This window comes from Vanrija albida (genome assembly GCF_041260175.1).
Source record: "Vanrija albida strain AlHP1 chromosome Unknown contig_3, whole genome shotgun sequence".
NCBI classification, from domain to species: domain Eukaryota; kingdom Fungi; phylum Basidiomycota; class Tremellomycetes; order Trichosporonales; family Trichosporonaceae; genus Vanrija; species Vanrija albida.
The window spans coordinates 2,494,743-2,510,727 of NW_027191422.1; the positions used below are offsets into that span (position 1 = coordinate 2,494,743).

General features: G+C 63.9%; 8 protein-coding genes across 8 annotated transcripts; 2 read left to right on the forward strand and 6 right to left on the reverse strand.

The window, feature by feature from the left end:
- Positions 1-80: 80 nt before the first annotated feature.
- On the forward strand, positions 81-2,634 carry Q8F55_004265 (uncharacterized protein; the record flags this gene model as incomplete). Its single annotated transcript, XM_069352785.1, has 6 exons — positions 81-329; positions 370-453; positions 491-1,390; positions 1,429-1,475; positions 1,518-1,550; positions 1,593-2,634. 6 exons carry the CDS (start codon positions 81-83, stop codon positions 2,632-2,634), a joined length of 2,355 nt encoding a protein of 784 aa, XP_069210203.1.
- A 242-nt stretch (positions 2,635-2,876) lies between these two features.
- Q8F55_004266 (uncharacterized protein) lies at positions 2,877-4,110 on the reverse strand (the record flags this gene model as incomplete). The annotated part of the gene is made up of 3 exons (XM_069352786.1): positions 2,877-3,120; positions 3,167-4,054; positions 4,100-4,110. The coding sequence occupies 3 exons, from the start codon at positions 4,108-4,110 to the stop codon at positions 2,877-2,879; spliced, it is 1,143 nt and encodes a 380-aa protein (XP_069210204.1).
- A 430-nt stretch (positions 4,111-4,540) lies between these two features.
- Positions 4,541-6,507, forward strand: FUM1 (fumarase fum1; the record flags this gene model as incomplete). The annotated part of the gene is made up of 6 exons (XM_069352787.1): positions 4,541-4,579; positions 4,818-5,576; positions 5,681-5,770; positions 5,823-6,130; positions 6,166-6,437; positions 6,482-6,507. The coding sequence occupies 6 exons, from the start codon at positions 4,541-4,543 to the stop codon at positions 6,505-6,507; spliced, it is 1,494 nt and encodes a 497-aa protein (XP_069210205.1).
- A 492-nt stretch (positions 6,508-6,999) lies between these two features.
- Positions 7,000-7,630, reverse strand: Q8F55_004268 (uncharacterized protein; the record flags this gene model as incomplete). Its single annotated transcript, XM_069352788.1, has 3 exons — positions 7,000-7,121; positions 7,157-7,374; positions 7,425-7,630. 3 exons carry the CDS (start codon positions 7,628-7,630, stop codon positions 7,000-7,002), a joined length of 546 nt encoding a protein of 181 aa, XP_069210206.1.
- Positions 7,631-8,533: 903 nt separating this feature from the next.
- Positions 8,534-10,462, reverse strand: Q8F55_004269 (uncharacterized protein; the record flags this gene model as incomplete). Its single annotated transcript, XM_069352789.1, has 6 exons — positions 8,534-9,009; positions 9,065-9,443; positions 9,482-9,689; positions 9,726-9,801; positions 9,836-10,171; positions 10,225-10,462. 6 exons carry the CDS (start codon positions 10,460-10,462, stop codon positions 8,534-8,536), a joined length of 1,713 nt encoding a protein of 570 aa, XP_069210207.1.
- A 773-nt stretch (positions 10,463-11,235) lies between these two features.
- Q8F55_004270 (uncharacterized protein) lies at positions 11,236-11,794 on the reverse strand (the record flags this gene model as incomplete). The annotated part of the gene is made up of 2 exons (XM_069352790.1): positions 11,236-11,565; positions 11,648-11,794. 2 exons carry the CDS (start codon positions 11,792-11,794, stop codon positions 11,236-11,238), a joined length of 477 nt encoding a protein of 158 aa, XP_069210208.1.
- Positions 11,795-13,032: 1,238 nt separating this feature from the next.
- Q8F55_004271 (uncharacterized protein) lies at positions 13,033-13,654 on the reverse strand (the record flags this gene model as incomplete). Its single annotated transcript, XM_069352791.1, has 3 exons — positions 13,033-13,142; positions 13,181-13,401; positions 13,449-13,654. The coding sequence occupies 3 exons, from the start codon at positions 13,652-13,654 to the stop codon at positions 13,033-13,035; spliced, it is 537 nt and encodes a 178-aa protein (XP_069210209.1).
- A 1,591-nt stretch (positions 13,655-15,245) lies between these two features.
- Q8F55_004272 (uncharacterized protein) lies at positions 15,246-15,916 on the reverse strand (the record flags this gene model as incomplete). Its single annotated transcript, XM_069352792.1, has 3 exons — positions 15,246-15,394; positions 15,449-15,693; positions 15,732-15,916. 3 exons carry the CDS (start codon positions 15,914-15,916, stop codon positions 15,246-15,248), a joined length of 579 nt encoding a protein of 192 aa, XP_069210210.1.
- Between the last annotated feature and the right edge of the window lie 69 nt (positions 15,917-15,985).

Here is a 15,985-nt window from a genome sequence, read left to right on the forward strand (position 1 = left end):
CTGCAGCTCCTTCGAGGTCCACGACCCCAACTTTCGGCCGCGCACCCAGCCGTTGCGCGACGCCCGCGGTCGGCCCGTCAATGCTCGATGACGACCTCGAGGACTTCGACCTCACTCAGTTGCCCAGCCTCACTACTGTTGACGGCGACGACCTTCCCTTCCCCATCTTCCCTCACCCGTTCTCTCGCCCCGACTCTTCGAACGCTATCTACGATCCGTTCTGGTTTCTCACGGCGTGGAAGGCCTTCCCCGAGGAAACCGTTTTCGTCGGCGCTCTCCTCCTAACAGACTACTGGCTTGCGGCTGAAGTTCTCCCTCCCACGCTCTTGGTCAGTGTGGTGTTCCTGTGCTTCGTCTGACACATGCCAGGCCTCCCTCAAGTCGTTGTTTCAAGTATGGGTAGCAGACAGACCCAACCGCTCTGAAGTCCATGATACAGTGAAGGCATTCTGGGTACGCACCCTGCCTGTTATCATCCTCTGACATCTAGTCATTCCTTACGACGGTGAACGTCTCGACACTCGATCGCGTTCTCGCCAAGGCTGAAGTCTGCATCATCGCCACCTCAAACCACTCGGGCAAGGAGGATGAAGCGGTGACCAAACTGTTCCTCCACACTTCCAAGGTCGGACGAGGCGTCACTTCCTACGTCAAGCTTCAAAACGCATTGTTCGACTTGGGCAAGAAGAAGACATCCCTCAAGTCCAGGCATGGGACTCTCGACGAAGCAGCCAAGGCCATCTGCTGGCTCCTGGCTCTCGGCCTCAAGTGTGCTCTCGAGTGTCACGCCTACTCGTCAGGCGCGTGCTACTGCCCCTACCACGCTGTTCTTGCCCAGCCGGATCACGAATCACCCGCTGCGCTGAACCTCGCCTTCACCAGCGCCGTCCGTCTCGTTCAAGATATGGCCAAGGCTGAAGGTCCAGAGGCCAGCGTCATTCCGACAATGTTCCAGATGATGCAAATCGACGTCGCATCAGCTCTGTCTATGACCTTCACCGAAGCATCCTCTGATCAGAAGATCGAACCGCCTTTGAGCACTGGCCTCGAAGTGATAGTGCAGGCGACAGAGGATAAGGTCGATGAGAAGGCCGAGGAGAAGACTGAAGAGAAGACCCACACTAAGCCGATCTCGGTGCGACTCAGCATCAGCTTTTCTTGGCTTCAACAGACGATCTACCTTGCCGCCAACCAGCCGTTCCGCCACATGGCAGAGACTTGGCGCAACATAGTCACTGAGTTGGCGATGGTCAAGGTGCCTCCAAGCTACTTCATTTACATTTGGAACGGCCGGCGACTCGACATGGACGAACGGCCACTCGACGTTCGCATGGGACGCAAAGCCAATATTTATGTGCTGGATGCTGCTGATGTCTTGATGGCGCCAAAGGTGAGCAACAGGCGCGTGACATGTTCTGACATCGACAGTACGACTACGATACGTTTCGTGAAGAGGCGCTGCGGGCGTTCGAATTGTATGTAGTGCGCAATGGAACAGGGAGCTGACTCCATCACAGCCGTGCGGCCTCTGGGTTCAAGATAACCGACAGGTGAGGGAGAATGTCGCCTCTATGTAAGCTGACCATGTCCAGGTTTAGCCAGACGATGACGCACCTTGAGACTTCTCTCAAGCTGGTGCAACTTGCCAAGCAACGCAAACAGGAGTCGCCCATCAAGGAGTTGTCCGTTAAGGAGTCGCCCGTCACCGAGTTACCCATCAAGAAGTCACCCGTCAAGGAGTCTCCCGTCAGGTCGGCTACCCAGTCGCCTACACCACCCATTCTCTCACCGGCAGCGATCTCACCGAAGGCGCCTCGAGCTCCTGACACACCCAAACAGGTACCCCCTGTTGTGGCGCCCAAGGAACTTTCCTCTCTCACCGCGAGTCCGGCTCCCGGATCTGGGTTTGCTACTCCCAAAGAGGGTGAGATTGCCCCCGGCAACCGCGTCAGGACACTGGCTGCCCGCTTCTCGACTATCTCTCTCAACGCAGCAGCAGCTCCTCTTCGTCCACCTCAGCCGCGCAGTGTCTCCGGCCCTCCAGACGCAGTGACTGCTGCCTCCCTCCGCCCCTTCGCCTTGTCTTCCTCTGCCAACAGCCGAAATGTTTCAGCTTCGTCGTATGGCTACCAAGCGGACACCGACTCGCAGCCTGCTACGCCAAACATTGGCTCGCCAGCCGCCAGCACTCTCTCCAAAACCCAATCTCCACTGTCGTCCCCAACTCGACCCCTCAGCCAAACGCTTCCCTCGACCCTGGAGAGCACGGCGTCTCCAGCACTCCCTGTGGCAGCCCCACCGCCTCAGACATTCGCCCCCATCACGCCTGAGACGACCATTCCTCCCAATACTCGGCACATGACTACTCGGCAGATGACTACGCGCTCCACCACTTCTGCCTCCAAAACAACGTCTGCTTCGCTGGATGTCAAGACTGCGAAGCCTGCGCCTGTCCCGGCGAAGGGCCGGTCGCAACTGAAGCCTATCCAGTTGACGCCTTCGACTGTTGGCAAGCCAAGTGATGCGCCTAAGGCTACGTCTCTCGACTCGAAGTCCGAGGCAAAATCACCTGTCGACGGCAAGGCAGCGTGGTCTTCGCTCAAGACATCGGCCGGTCGTCTCTGGAAGCAGTAGGCTCCTCTGCGTGTCGATCCTGTCCCCACCTCCGTTCTCATACACGCCCCGAACGTACACTCCTCAAAAACGGCTCCCGCCGCTCCCACCTGTATTGGCTTCACGTCCTGTCCCCTGTGGAACACCCCAAAACCACGATTGTGTGGAACATTGATGTAAAATGCATACAAGTAACTTGTCAAAGTGCAGTGGGGATGGGTGAGCATGGGTGCAGTATGAATCAAGATTGAGGAGACGTCGCTTCAAAGCTGGCTCTCGTCGTCGACAAAGACGCGCACGGAGCCACCGCCCCACTTTTCCATCGTCTTGCGTCCGCTCTCTGTGGGCTGGGAGAAGGCGACCTGGCCGGCGCGAGGGTCAAAGGTGCACCCGTAGACCATATTGGCGGCGGTCGCATCGAGGAGGAGCTGGGCGAGTCCGTGGCCACGGTACGCGGGGACGGTGAACAAGCGGTGGATGCCGAGCGGTGTTGGCAGTCGTTCTGGGCTACGGCGGCGTCAGCGCCCATCCCACTGCATCATCGTGTACTCACTCGCACATGACACCACCACCGCTGTCGACGACGCCCTCGCCGCTCTCGCCCTCACGGAGGACGCGCATCGCCCAGCGGATCGGCTGGGCCACGACGACGCCAACGACGCGCTCGCGATTCTTGGCTGGCGCGCCTATTGGGCGGGCGCGCTTGGCACCCTGCTTCACTGGAGCCGGGGACGCCGTAACGCCGAGGAAAAGCTTGCAGCGCTCACGGATAGCCGGGGGCAGCGCCGGCGCCGAGAGCACCGTGTCCACCGTCGCCAGGATGTCGTCTACACGCGCCCCGCCGACCGACGCGTCGACCTCGATCACGCGCACTGTCCCAGACGCAAATGCGACGCGGTCCTTGACGACCTTGGACCCCGGTGCGCGCCCGTCCCACGGGATGCCGGCCGTCACGCGCGCATGGTGCCGGGCGTGCACTGCCTCGTCGTCGCCGCCGCGCACGTAGGACATTGCGCACTCGGGGCACGTGCGCAGCCCGGCGGAGAAGTGGAGCTGCGTGAGCTTTGCCGGTGCGGGTGTGGGCGCGGGTGATGGTGCTGCGGGTGCGGATGTGGGCGTCGCATCCCGGCGCTTCTTGGGCACGGGCGCGAAGAAGCCGCGCAGCGTCGACTGCGTTGCGCGGTTCGTGTCTAAGCGGGCGAGCGGCGCCGCGCGCGTTGGGCTCGATGGTGGTGGGGAAGGCGGCATGCGCGAGGTCGGCGATGGGGACGAGTCGCGCGCACGCTTGCGCGAGGTGGATGCGCGCGCGCCGAGGGGCGACGACGGCGGCGGCGTGCGGAGCAGCGTTGATGGCCCGGGCCCTGCCTTGGGTGGCGAGTCGAACGCCGACGGCGCGACCGGCGCGGTGCTGCGCCTGCCGTACGTCCTGCGCGGGGCTGGCCTGGGGGTGTCAGCTGGCATGACCTGGAGGGTGAGGGGAGCTGACCTCGTCTCCATGGGTGAATGTGGTGATGGCCAAAACACTTTGCGACGCGTGAACGCCCAAATGGCTGTTGATCCTGAAGTCAGGCGCGTTGGTGGCTTGCACGTGACGCGGGGGCGTGGGTTACGTAACCTGCCGTCTCCATCGGCCGTGTCGGATCGGTCGCCGTCGGGGCGGCAGGAGGATTCTGCGCGGAGTGGCCCACGGGCAGCAAGGAGATGCCGAGATTGTCCGATGGCTCACCCCAAGAGCCCTGCCTGCGTGCTCGCTGTGTCGCGCTTGCGGACCCGTCCGCCGTCATGCCACCAAGTGGTTGGGATTTCCTTTAGGACTGACGGGTTTTTGCGATACGTCGACGCACCACTCGCTTCGCCCTCCCCCTTCTTGAACCCTTGAACACGTCCAGTCGTGTCTTGTTGGCATTGATCAAAACCCGTATCAAAAATGATCTCGCAGGTCTCGCTCCGTTCGTCGTCGGCTTCGGTGAGTACCGCAGTGTGTGTGTTGCAGTGTGGAACGACAACGGCGGCGGTCACCTCGGGAGCTATGCGACCGACCGGCCACCACTCCCACGCCCGACGCGGTTTAGTCCATAGCCGGGACAGACAGACACGATTCATCACACCCCCCACAACCGCACCCATCTCCACATCCCCCCGCACGCACACACACAACTCGCTGGCAACGTCCACTGCATCCAGCTAACACCTAATCCATCCAGCTCCGCGCTCTCCCCCGTGTTTCCCGCAACTTCTCGACCACTGCCATCATGGCTGAGCAAAAGTACCGCGAGGAGCGCGACACGTTCGGCCCCCTCCAGGTCCCTGCCGACCGCTACTGGGGTGCCCAGACTCAGCGTTCGCTCCTCAACTTTGACATTGGAGGCCCCACTGAGCGCATGCCCCCTCCCCTCATCAAGGCGTTCGGTGTCCTCAAGAAGGCTGCCGCCCACGTCAACCAGGGCTACGGCCTCAAGCCCGAGATTGCCGACGCCATCTCGCGCGCTTCCGACGATGTCATCTCGGGCAAGCTCATCGACGAGTTCCCCCTCGTCGTCTTCCAGACCGGCTCGGGCACCCAGACCAACATGAACGTCAACGAGGTCATCTCGAACCGCGCCATCGAGCTCCTCGGCGGTGAGCTCGGCTCCAAGAAGCCCGTCCACCCCAACGACCACGTCAACATGTCGCAGTCGTCCAACGACACCTTCCCCACTGCCATGCACGTTGCCGCCGTTGTCGAGCTCCGCTCCAACCTCATCCCCGCTCTTACCGAGCTCCGCAACGCCCTCGAGGAGAAGCGCGAGTCGTTTGACAAGATCATCAAGATCGGCCGTACCCACCTCCAGGACGCTACCCCCCTCACCCTCGGCCAGGAGTTCTCGGGCTACGTTACCCAGCTCACCCGCGGCATTGAGCGTGTCGAGGGCACCCTCAAGCACCTTTCGCAGCTCGCCCAGGGCGGTACCGCTGTCGGCACCGTGAGTACCCGCGCAGTGGCACGGTCCGCTTCGGGTCGCAGGCGGCTCGAGTCATCGGCACCCGGGCGCGGGCCACAGTTTGAAGCAGTTTCTGACATCTGCAGGGCCTCAACACCAAGAAGGGCTTCGACGTCAAGGTTGCCGACGAGATCTCCAAGATTACCGGCTTCCCCTTCGAGACCAACCCCAACAAGGTGAGCAGCGGCTCGAGCGTATCGCGCGATTGCACCCGCTAACCCGCCACAGTTCGAGGGTCTTGCCGCCCACGACGCCATTGTTGAGGCCTCGGGTGCCCTCAACGTTGTTGCCGTTTCGCTCTTCAAGATCGCCAACGACATCCGCTACCTCGGCTCGGGACCCCGCTGTGGTCTTGGTGAGCTCGAGCTCCCCGAGAACGAGCCCGGATCGTCGATCATGCCCGGCAAGGTCAACCCCACCCAGTGCGAGGCCCTCACCATGGTCGCCGCTCAGGTCATGGGCAACAACATGACCATCTCGGTTGCTGGCTCGCAGGGCCAGTTCGAGCTCAACGTGTTCAAGCCTGTTCTCATCAAGTGGGTCGCAATTGCTTCTGACGCTGACCCACCAGGAACCTCCTCCAGTCGATCCGCCTCCTTGCTGACGGCTCGCGCTCGTTCACCAAGAACTGCGTTGTCGGCATCAAGGCCAACGAGAAGAAGATCTCGCAGATCATGAACGAGTCGCTCATGCTCGCCACTTGCCTCAACTCGGTTCTCGGCTACGACGACGTCGCCGCCATTGCCAAGAACGCGCACAAGAAGGGCATCACCCTCCGCGAGTCGGCCCTCGAGTCTGGCAAGATCACCGGCGAGGAGTTTGACAAGCGTGTCCGCCCTGAGCGTGAGTGGGAGGGTGCTGGCTGTGACAGGTTGCTGACGCTGCAGTCATGCTCGGCCCCGACGAGGTGTAAGCGCCTTGGACGTAGTAAAAGCCGGAGTGCATGTAGTGGGGGTGTTGGATGTATGGGGTACAGCAGTGGGTGGGGCGGTGGTAGACACGGGCTGTGGGCACTGCCGCCCGCTCGATCGTATCTGATAAGATATGTGCAGTGCTGCTGACAGCAGGCGACATGGCAGGGCATTGGTGCTGTGTCGCGGCGCGGTCTACACGGTCCGCGCCAAGACGAGACCGGCGGCACGGCAAGTGGCGGGTGGGCCGGCGTAGCGTGGTGCGTGTGTCCGGGGGAGCCGGCCGGCCCCTTGGCTGCAGTACGGTGTGAGCTCGCTGACGCGCGGAAGTGCTGGCGGCTCAGTGCTCGTATGCGTCGAGCCGGCACGAGCCAGCAGCCAGGCCCCGAACACATCGCATATACACAACTACCACGACCGGCTACTCGAATGTCCGCCACACGCCCCAGTGTCCATGTCACCTAGTGTCCATTGCACCCACGCACCCCACGCCTTTAGTACGGCACGGGGACGGGACGCGTCGTGATCATCTGGTTCCAGTTGCCCTGGGCGCACTTCCACACCTGGAGCGGCGTGCCGTTGGCAAAGCGGCCGTCGGTGACGTCGAGGCAGAGGTCTGGTGTGAGCTAGCCCTCGTGCCTCTGTACTCACCCGTCCCGTTCAGCCTGCGGCCCGTGCCGTGGATGCTCGAGTAGTGCTCCCACGTCTGCTGCAGCAGGCCGGGGTAGCACGTCCAGAGCTTGACGCGGCTCCCGTCGCGCGGGTTGAGCCCGGCGTCGAGGCAGAGGCTGGGCTTGGCCCAGAGGCGCAGCTGCCCGAGCACGTCCTGGTCCCACAGCTGGTTGCGGTTGCCCGGGCTGCAGCGCCACCTGTGCTCTGTCAGCGCCCACCATTCGCCACGAGCACGTGCCGGACGCACAGCTGAACCGGCGTCCCGTTGGCCCACACGCCATCCTTTGCGTCGGCGCAGTAGGCCGGCTGGGGGACCGGCGGCGGCGGCGTGGGCCACAGGTTCGTCGGGTGCAGCCAGTAGGGGATGGCGGGGGCGGGGGCGGGCTGGGCGCTGGCGAGGCCGGTGAGGATGGCGAGGCCGAGCGCGAGGAGGACGGTGCGGAGGAGGGTCATGGTGGGGTGGGCGGTGGCTGATGGAGGAAGGGCTGCTGAGGCTGCGACCGCGGCTTAAGTACCCTCGCCGAGGCCACCGGACCCGGCTCGACGCACTCGGCGGTGCTGGCGCGGGCGCCCCTCCCACTCGGCACGGACTTGTCGAGCCTGCGCCCGACTCTTGGCAGAGTCGGGCGCAGAGCCATCGCTCTCGCCTGCTGCCAGCCACGCCGCGAGCGAGAAGCTCGGGCCCCGCTTGGCGCCGTCATGAGAACACTGTGATCTGCGCCCATTGTGTCGCTGCTCGGGACGCCGAGCGTGGCGGTGACCTGTTGCCCGCACGCACAGACGCCAACTCAACCCCAGACTTCTGAGGAATGCTTGGGTCGCATTGCCACAGGGCACATAGCTGCGAGTGCGTCGCCGCAGGAGCTGGGTCGCGCGACCGGCGGGTGGCGAGGAGGTGCCGGTGGCATCGCGCGCCAAGCGTGGCGGCGACGTCCAACCACACATGCCAAGCCAGCTGCCCGCCGACACTCGTCACGGGTCTGCAGTGAGACTGTGCTCGTCTCCCTCCATCGCAGGTAATGAAACGGAGACGGACGGGCACTTATCACCTCGGGACGTCGAGCCAGTACCCTCCCGTCCGTCGCCGTCAGAACCACGCACCATGTGCATGTTGCGACGATTTTTACGTGGCCAGTAAGACGCGGTGGCACCCACTCTGAGATCGACCTGTTGGCTCAAAGCCTGCCTCCGTGGCTAGAGACATAGAGTTCAAGACGATACATCCGATAGAGAACCAACTATGGCTGGTACAGCTAGTCATACCGAATGCAGATGAGAGACCGGATAGATAGTGTCGTGCACGGCATGTGGCAGGTGACGTGGTGCGACTGATCTGATACGAGGCTTGCCGCCCCCTCACACCTTCACACCCTCCTCCTCTTCGCTCTCGTCGCTGACGGAGCGGCCGGACGGGTCGTGCTTCCTGTCCCACTCCTCGACCTCGGCGTTCGGCACGCGGATCATGAGCGAGGCCACGGCGCCATCAGGCAGCTGGATGACCGTGTGGCGGTTCTGGTACTTGCCGAGGCGGGGGAACACGTGCGACCAGAGGAAGTAGTAGAGGGCGCAGAGGCCGATGATGCCCAGGCCGGCGAGGGACGACGACGCGTAGAAGAAGCCGTACGACGTCGACTTGAGGGTGCCCTTCGGCGGGACCCAGGGCATGACGAGCAGGAAGATCTTGGCGGCGAGGAACACGAGCGCGGCCCACGTCCACGAGCGGTACTGCGTCGGCGGGAGGTTGTCGCGCTTGCGCTGGCGGCGGATGAGGAACAGGCCGAACGTCATGAGCGCGAGGAAGAACGAGTCGGGGTACAGCTTGAGCGCGACGACTGGGGTGTGGCGGTTAGCAGTGTCGTGCCTCGAGGGGGCTTGTCGCCCACTTACGGAAGTTGAATGCCTGGCCAGCTGGCGGCGCGACAATCATGACGACGGTCACGAACCAGATGGTCACCATCGGGCCGAGGGGGGACCCGAAGGGGCGGGTCGACACCCAGAAGGCGGGGAACGGGAGCAGGCCCTGGCGGCCGACCTCGCGGATGACGCGCGAGTTTGCCGTCGCGCTCGCGAGGATGTTGGAGAAGGCGCAGAGGGCGGGGATGATGCTCAGCGCCTGGGCGGCGTGCGTGCCGAACACGTTGGCGAAGAAGAGGGCCGCGGTCGTCTGCGAGCTCTTCTTGATGTCGGCGGCGGGCACGGCGGCGAGGTACGCGATGTTGACAAACATGTACAGCACAGCGACGATGATGATGGCCGCGTTGGCGGTCTGGGGCGTTAGCAGGTCAAGCGGGGGGGTGAACTGACCTTTTTGATGGTCCGGATCGGGTCCTTGACCTCGTTTACGAGGTTGAACGAGTTGGCATACCCGCCATACGCGAAGAAGATTGACACGAGTCCGTTGGACAGGGCGTACGCGTCGCTGCTGGTGCCTTCGAACGCGTTGTGAAAGTTGGCGGTCGGGTTCTCGATGTGTGTCTTGCCCGAGAGGACGACGAAGCCGGTAATCGACATGCTGGGGTCAGTAGTGTTCGTGTTGTGGCTCGCTCACAAGATGAGGATGAGGATCTTGAACACGCCCGCGGCGTTAATAATCCGCAGCGACCACTTGGTGCTCGCGATGATGGCTGGGGTGAGCACTGGGTGTGTGCTGCCACTTACTGATGCAAACAAGCGTCATGCCGCCAATAGCCACGCCCTTGAGAGCCCACGGGCTGGTAGTGTGGTTTGCCACCTTGAAAATGTACTGCGCCAGCACGAGCGCGTTGCTCGAGCTGAACGTGAGCAGGATCGAGTTGACGGCAAACGCGATCGGGAAGAGGTACTTGGGGTTCGGGTACGCCTGCTCGAGGTACACGACCTCTGAGCCGGAGCGCGAGGGAAAGTAGGACGCGAGCTCGAGGTAGACCGAGATGCCGCACAGGTCGACGAGGGGGCCGATGACCCAGAAGAGGAGCGAGAGGCCGACGGACCCGGTCTGCGTGAGGATGTTTGACGCTGCGGTGTGAGTGGGGCGGGGGCGGGGGCGGGGGCGGGGGTGAATCACTCACGCAGCGAGAAGATACCCGTGCCGACCAGTTGGCCAATGTTGATCAGCAGCGTCGTCCAGAAGCCGACATTGTACCCGAGCGGGTTTCTGGTCTCGACTGGAGCCCCGGTCGTGGTCTGGATCGTCTCCTGCGCGCCGTTGCCGCCCTTCTCGCCGACGTAGTCGAGCGTGGCGTGGATGAAGTGGCGGTCGGACGCGTCGACGTCGGCGTCGACGGACGACTTTTCAGAGGCGGGCATGGTGGTGTTGGCGTGCCGGTGGGGTTGTCGCGACGGTTGGGTCTGGGTTTTGTACTCTCCGAACGCTCTCCGAACGGCAGTCATGATCTCACACACGGCGGGGTTGCACCCCCGCCATCTGCCATATCGTGCCGTCGCCTTACCCACGCCGCGCCGTCGCCATCAGCCAAGTGCCTCTGTTCGCCACACATCGCCACACGTCGCCATCTGCCCCGCACATTGCCCTCGCATGGCGACTGGCATGTCGACTGGCGTTGCGACTGGGGACGATTCGAATACACGCCCCCTCGACTGCGAGACGAGCACCAAATCCCGGAGGGCACCAATCAGTACCAGCGCAGTCGATGGTTTGCAGTCAATGTGCCACCTCGCCACATTCGCCTCAGGTCCGAGCACACCATGGGCGCTCGGTTATGCGGCATCAAACCACCGAGCGGCTGCTGTCGCCGCTGTGATTGCACAGACGCCGAGGGGCCTCGGTGATCTAGCGCACGCACACCAACCCTCTGCGCATCACGACATGGGGTGTGTGCGAGACGTGCGAGGCGTGCGAGGCGTGCGTGAGGCATCGGCGATCAGTGGGGTGGGGTCTCGCTTAGACGGTTCATAGGGCCAATACCACGTCTGCAACAGTACCAGCGGGACGCGCCAAGCTTACTCTGGAACGCGCGACTACATACAAGCGCGACTACATACGACCTCCCCCCATTACCTCCGCCCTCCCCCCCTCCAATGTCCATTTATCACGCCGCGCCAAAGTCCACGCACGCAGCTCAGTTCGGCTCGGGCACGCCCAGCATGTTGACCATCTGGTTCCAGTTGCCCCCGGCGCACTGCCACACCTGGAGCGGGGTCCCGTTGGCCAAGTTGCCGTCCGTGACGTCGAGGCAGAGGTTTGTGCCCTTGATCCTGAGCTCGACGCGCGTGCTGCTGTAGAGCTTCTCCCACGACTGCTGCGCCAGGCCGGGGTAGCACGTCCAGAGCTTGACGCGGCTGCCCGAGGCGGGGTTGGACCCGGCATCGAGGCACAGGCTGCGGTCGGCCCAGAGGCGGACCTGGCCGCCGTCCTCGACCCACAGCTGGTTGAGGTTGCGGTAGTTGCACTCCCACCTGTTGTCAGCGCGCGCGTCACGCCACAACGCACAGCTGGATCGGCGTGCCGTTCGCCCGGGCGCCGCCGCGCACGTCAAAGCAGAACTTGGGGTGCACGAACATGGCCTTGGGCGGGATCGGCCACACGTTGGCCGGGTGGATCACGATCGGACGTGGGCCTTGGGCCGCCACCGAGGCGAGGCCGAGCGCGAGGAGGATGAGGATGGAGAGGAGGGTCATGGCGGTTGGGTGAGGGCCGAGGGCTGCGCTCGCGGCGGCTTAAGTACGGTGGACGTGCGACGCAGCGGCGTTGATGAAACGCGCAGATGGCAGCGACGGACACGGACGGACACTTGGTCGAGCTTAACCCGGCGCATGACTGGCTCTTGGCAGCGGCCATGGATAGCATGCCCGCTGGTGTGCCACGCCCCGTGGGGCCGGCCACGGCCTTGGTCATGAGAACGGTGGTGATCGGCGCCCCACGATGCGAGGGAGCTCGTGTGAGTTGGGGTGAGGAGGTGGCCGTTGTGCGATGAGCAGTGGCCGTCGACGAGTTGCGACTCGGGACGCCGAGCCGGCTGAGGCGTTGCAGCGAGGCAGTTGTCGGCGCGGCACAGACTCACGCGAAGCGCCCTTCGCCTTGCTCGCCAGAAGCTCAGCGTGCCACAGCTGCCTAGTAGCATAGTGATCAGTTTGCACTGTGGGCCTGCGGGTCTGAGCCTGCGTCGGCGCAGACGGCGATGACGGCCGAGCCGATGTCCTCCCCGCCGTGATTCCGGCTGCCCACTAACCCAGCTGTCCGCGCCCCTCCTATGGCTCGATACCAAGCCAGCACTGCCTGGCCGACCGATCTCGACCGTCACGGGTCCACGGTGACACTGTGTCCAGCGTCACCCCCGCCCCGTAGGCCGCTGAAACCGAGACGCACGGGCACTTTGAGGAGGCCTCGGGACGTCGTCGTGCGTGCTTAACTTTGGCGACCGCGACAGGCACCTCTCGTCAGTGCCGTTACGGTGGGGTGTTGGCGTAGCTGTCGCTGTGAGTGTCCGTCATGGTGGGCCAGTGGGCCTGTCGGTCTTGGGCTAACCGTCGGAACGAGGCCAACGAAGCCACCATCTTGCCCGCATGGATAAGCTTGCTGCAGTTGCACTGCTTCTTGCATGCATGGGTCACGAGGACGGGTGCGGATCGACCCCAGAACTCGGCGCTCTCTGCCTGCTGACCCCCCTCCCATACCGCGTACGTCATGCCGAACCATCTTGGCGACAGTTGCCACCCCCGATCTCCCTTCTCGTCCTGTCGTCATGATGCCGTCACTGCTGTCGGTGCGACTTTGATGCAATGAGATACATGGACGAGTTTACGCGCTCGCTGCGCTGCAAACTGCCTTTATCCTTTCTGATTATTAAGCTACTATGTGGATCATCATAGTCCATAGCGCCAGTGTCCGTTGTGATTATAGTCGTCGCGCTCGCTGCTCAAGGCCCGCCGGCCTGGAACTGCTGGTTGATGTTGTACTGGCCGCACGCCCACACCTGGAGCTCGGTGCCGCTGTTGAAGTTGCCATCAGTCACGTCGAGGCAGAGCTCTGGGCGGGTCAGTAGACGTCGAGTCGGGAGTACGCACCCTGGCCAACGAGCTTGAGGTACTTGGAGAAGCGGTCCCTCGCCACGGCCTCCCACTGCTGCTGGGGAAGGCCGTCGTAGCACTGCCACAGGTGGACGCGGCTGCCCGACGTGGGGTTGGAGCCGGCGTCGAGGCAGAGGTTGGTGTTGCTCACGGGGCGGATCGATGGGGTCTGGCCAAAGTCGAACAGCTGGTTCGGGTTGCCAGGGTACGACTGCCAGCTGTGACGGGTGAGCGGCCGTCCAACAGCGCCAGTGACCACACTTACATCTGCAGGGGGGTGCCGTTGGCATAGTTGCCGTCCTTGACGTCGACGACGTACGTGATGGGCCGGGGAGAGTAGGGGTTGTTGCCGGCGTAGATCTTGAAGTGGGCCGGGGCGCCGGCGCGCTCCTCGACGGGGACGAACTCGACGGGGGCGGCGAGCGCGGTGGACGCGAGGAGGGCGAGGAGGGCAGTCGCGATCGAGAACATTGTTACAGGTTGATTATAGTGGTAGTGGTGGTGGTCAGCTACGTACGGGGCCGTCGGTCCTGTTGGGGTTAGTTGGGTGTTTGCATGGGGACCCCTCGAACCCTCCTTTATACGTCGCTGGTAGCGAAAGGAGGGGCAGACGACGATACAAACATGACAGGGGGGGTAAACTGAATCCTGGCTGGGTGCAATCCTGCCTCGGCTAGTGTCGTCATGGTGCCGTCGTCGTCAGTCCCGCGCTTGCTTGGGCCTTGGAAACTGACTGGGGCGTGCGCGGCGCGGCATATGCAGCGGGGGGAGGGGGGGCGACAGTCAGTCTTACCGAGTCGCCGAGTCGCGGTGGATACTCTGACCGAGGGCAGTGCTTGATTGCAGTGCCCAGTAGACCAGGAGACTTTGCTGAGACTGAATGGGGTGACGTCTGACCAACTGAAGGGATACGTCAAATCGCTACGAGATGACGCAGGGGGGAAGCAGGGGGGGGGTGGAACCAGGGCTCGCGCGAGTTTGAGAAGCAACTAGCGGCGAGCGAGCGGGCGAGCAGAGGGAGGCATGCCCTGCGCGCTGAGACAAGCTTGATCGTGCATCTTGTTTGTGTATCCCCACGGCGCAGCAAAGCAGAGGGCGAGCGCTGGCGCCGGCGCCGTCGTCGCCGCCAGTGTCATGGGACGCAGGGAGCAGCGACGAGTGCTGGGCTCGAGGCACCGGACGACGCCGGGCCGTCACGAGGCAACATTGCAGTTTACGAGAGCGCGACACTGTGTCGGGCAACCATGCGCTGTGCGTGCAAAGGCGCAGTGTCGAGAGAGCGGGGAGGAGGGGGTGGTGGGTGGTCAGGTGGCGAAGACGGCATGGGGTGGGGGTGGGTGGGTGTGGTCGATTTGCCCTGCTTTGTGGCGCAGCTAAGCTTCTATTTGAAACGCCAAGAGAGTGCCAGCGGCAAACATGGAGCGGAGGGCGCTGCTTCTGGATTGCGCTGCAGCGCTGCGATTCCGCTCTGCATGCCTGTCCAGGTGCAGGTGGCGACGTGCGAGACGGCGACGCGTCGGGATGATGCAGCGTGCTGCCCTTTCCGCGCCTTGAAACGGGCAAGAGTGCGTAGCTGGGTGCGCGCTGCTCGGTGCCTTCTGTGAGCACAGCGGATTCCAGCTGAACGAAATCGGCGGGGGCTCGCCCATGGCCCGACGCCCAAGCCTCTGCCCCAGCGCCGTCCGCCTCCTGGTCCAGCAGCCTCGCCACTTGCCAAGACAGTCTCCGCCAAAGCCGACAGGTCACGCCCGCAGTCTTATCTCGCCGAGTCTACCGAGGCAGTGTAGTGTGCTGCCCGCGCGCCGATCGTGGCGTGCGGGCAAGTGAGACGACTCCACCGTCGCCGCCCGCCAACAACGTGCGCGCAGCGGCTCGTCGCGTGCTGGCCAGCGGGTCAGCTGAGTGATGTGGCGGCGCCGGCCGGCCGGCCTTATCTGGATATCCCGTCTCGCTCCCTCGGTGTAGCGATGCTGACTGTGGCTCCCACCCTCGCCACTCGCCGCCGCCAGAACTAACTTGACATGTACATTGCATGCCCCCTGCCAGCGCCGCACGAGCTCGTCTACACCGGGCTCACAGTCGGGCTGTACGGCCGCCCGCCCTGCTCCTTCGACACTCTCCGGAACAGCTGGTTCGGCCCCTCGGTGCACTTCCACACCTGGAGCGGCGTGCCGTTCTCGAACGCGCCGTCAGTAACGTCGAGGCAGAGGTCTGGGGCGTCAGCTGCGGCCTCGTCGTGCCACCCCCTCCCACCCCCGTACCCACCACGATCCCTAAGCCTGAGGTAGCTGCCTGGCCCCCACGCGGTGCGCACCATCTCCCAGCGCTGCTGCGGCAGCCAGTTGAAGCACTTCCACAGGTGGACGCGGCTGCCGTTGGCCGGCTCCTCCCCCGCGTCGAGGCACAGCCCGACGTCCTCCTCCCCCGGGAGGATGGAGGGGCGGTACGTCACCCCGTCGCGCTGGCCCGTGAGCCACAGCTGGTTGCGGTTGCCCTCGAAGCACTCCCACCTTGCGTTGTCAGCGCGGGGGCCACAACGCCAACTCACAGCTGCACGGCCGTGCCGTTTGCCACGAGGCCGTCGCGCGCGTCGAGGCATAGAGGCTTCCCGCCCGCCGTGATCAGTTGGCTGAGGATGTTGGGCGCGCCGGCGCGCGGTTCGGCCGGCGCGGGGGCGGCGAGCGCGCTGGCAGCGGCGAGGAGGGCGAGGAGGGCGGTCTTGGGCGAGGGCATTGTGCGTCGGTGGGGGGACAAGCAGGTGCGCGGGGGTCTTAAGTACGCGCCGAGGCCTGACGCGACGCG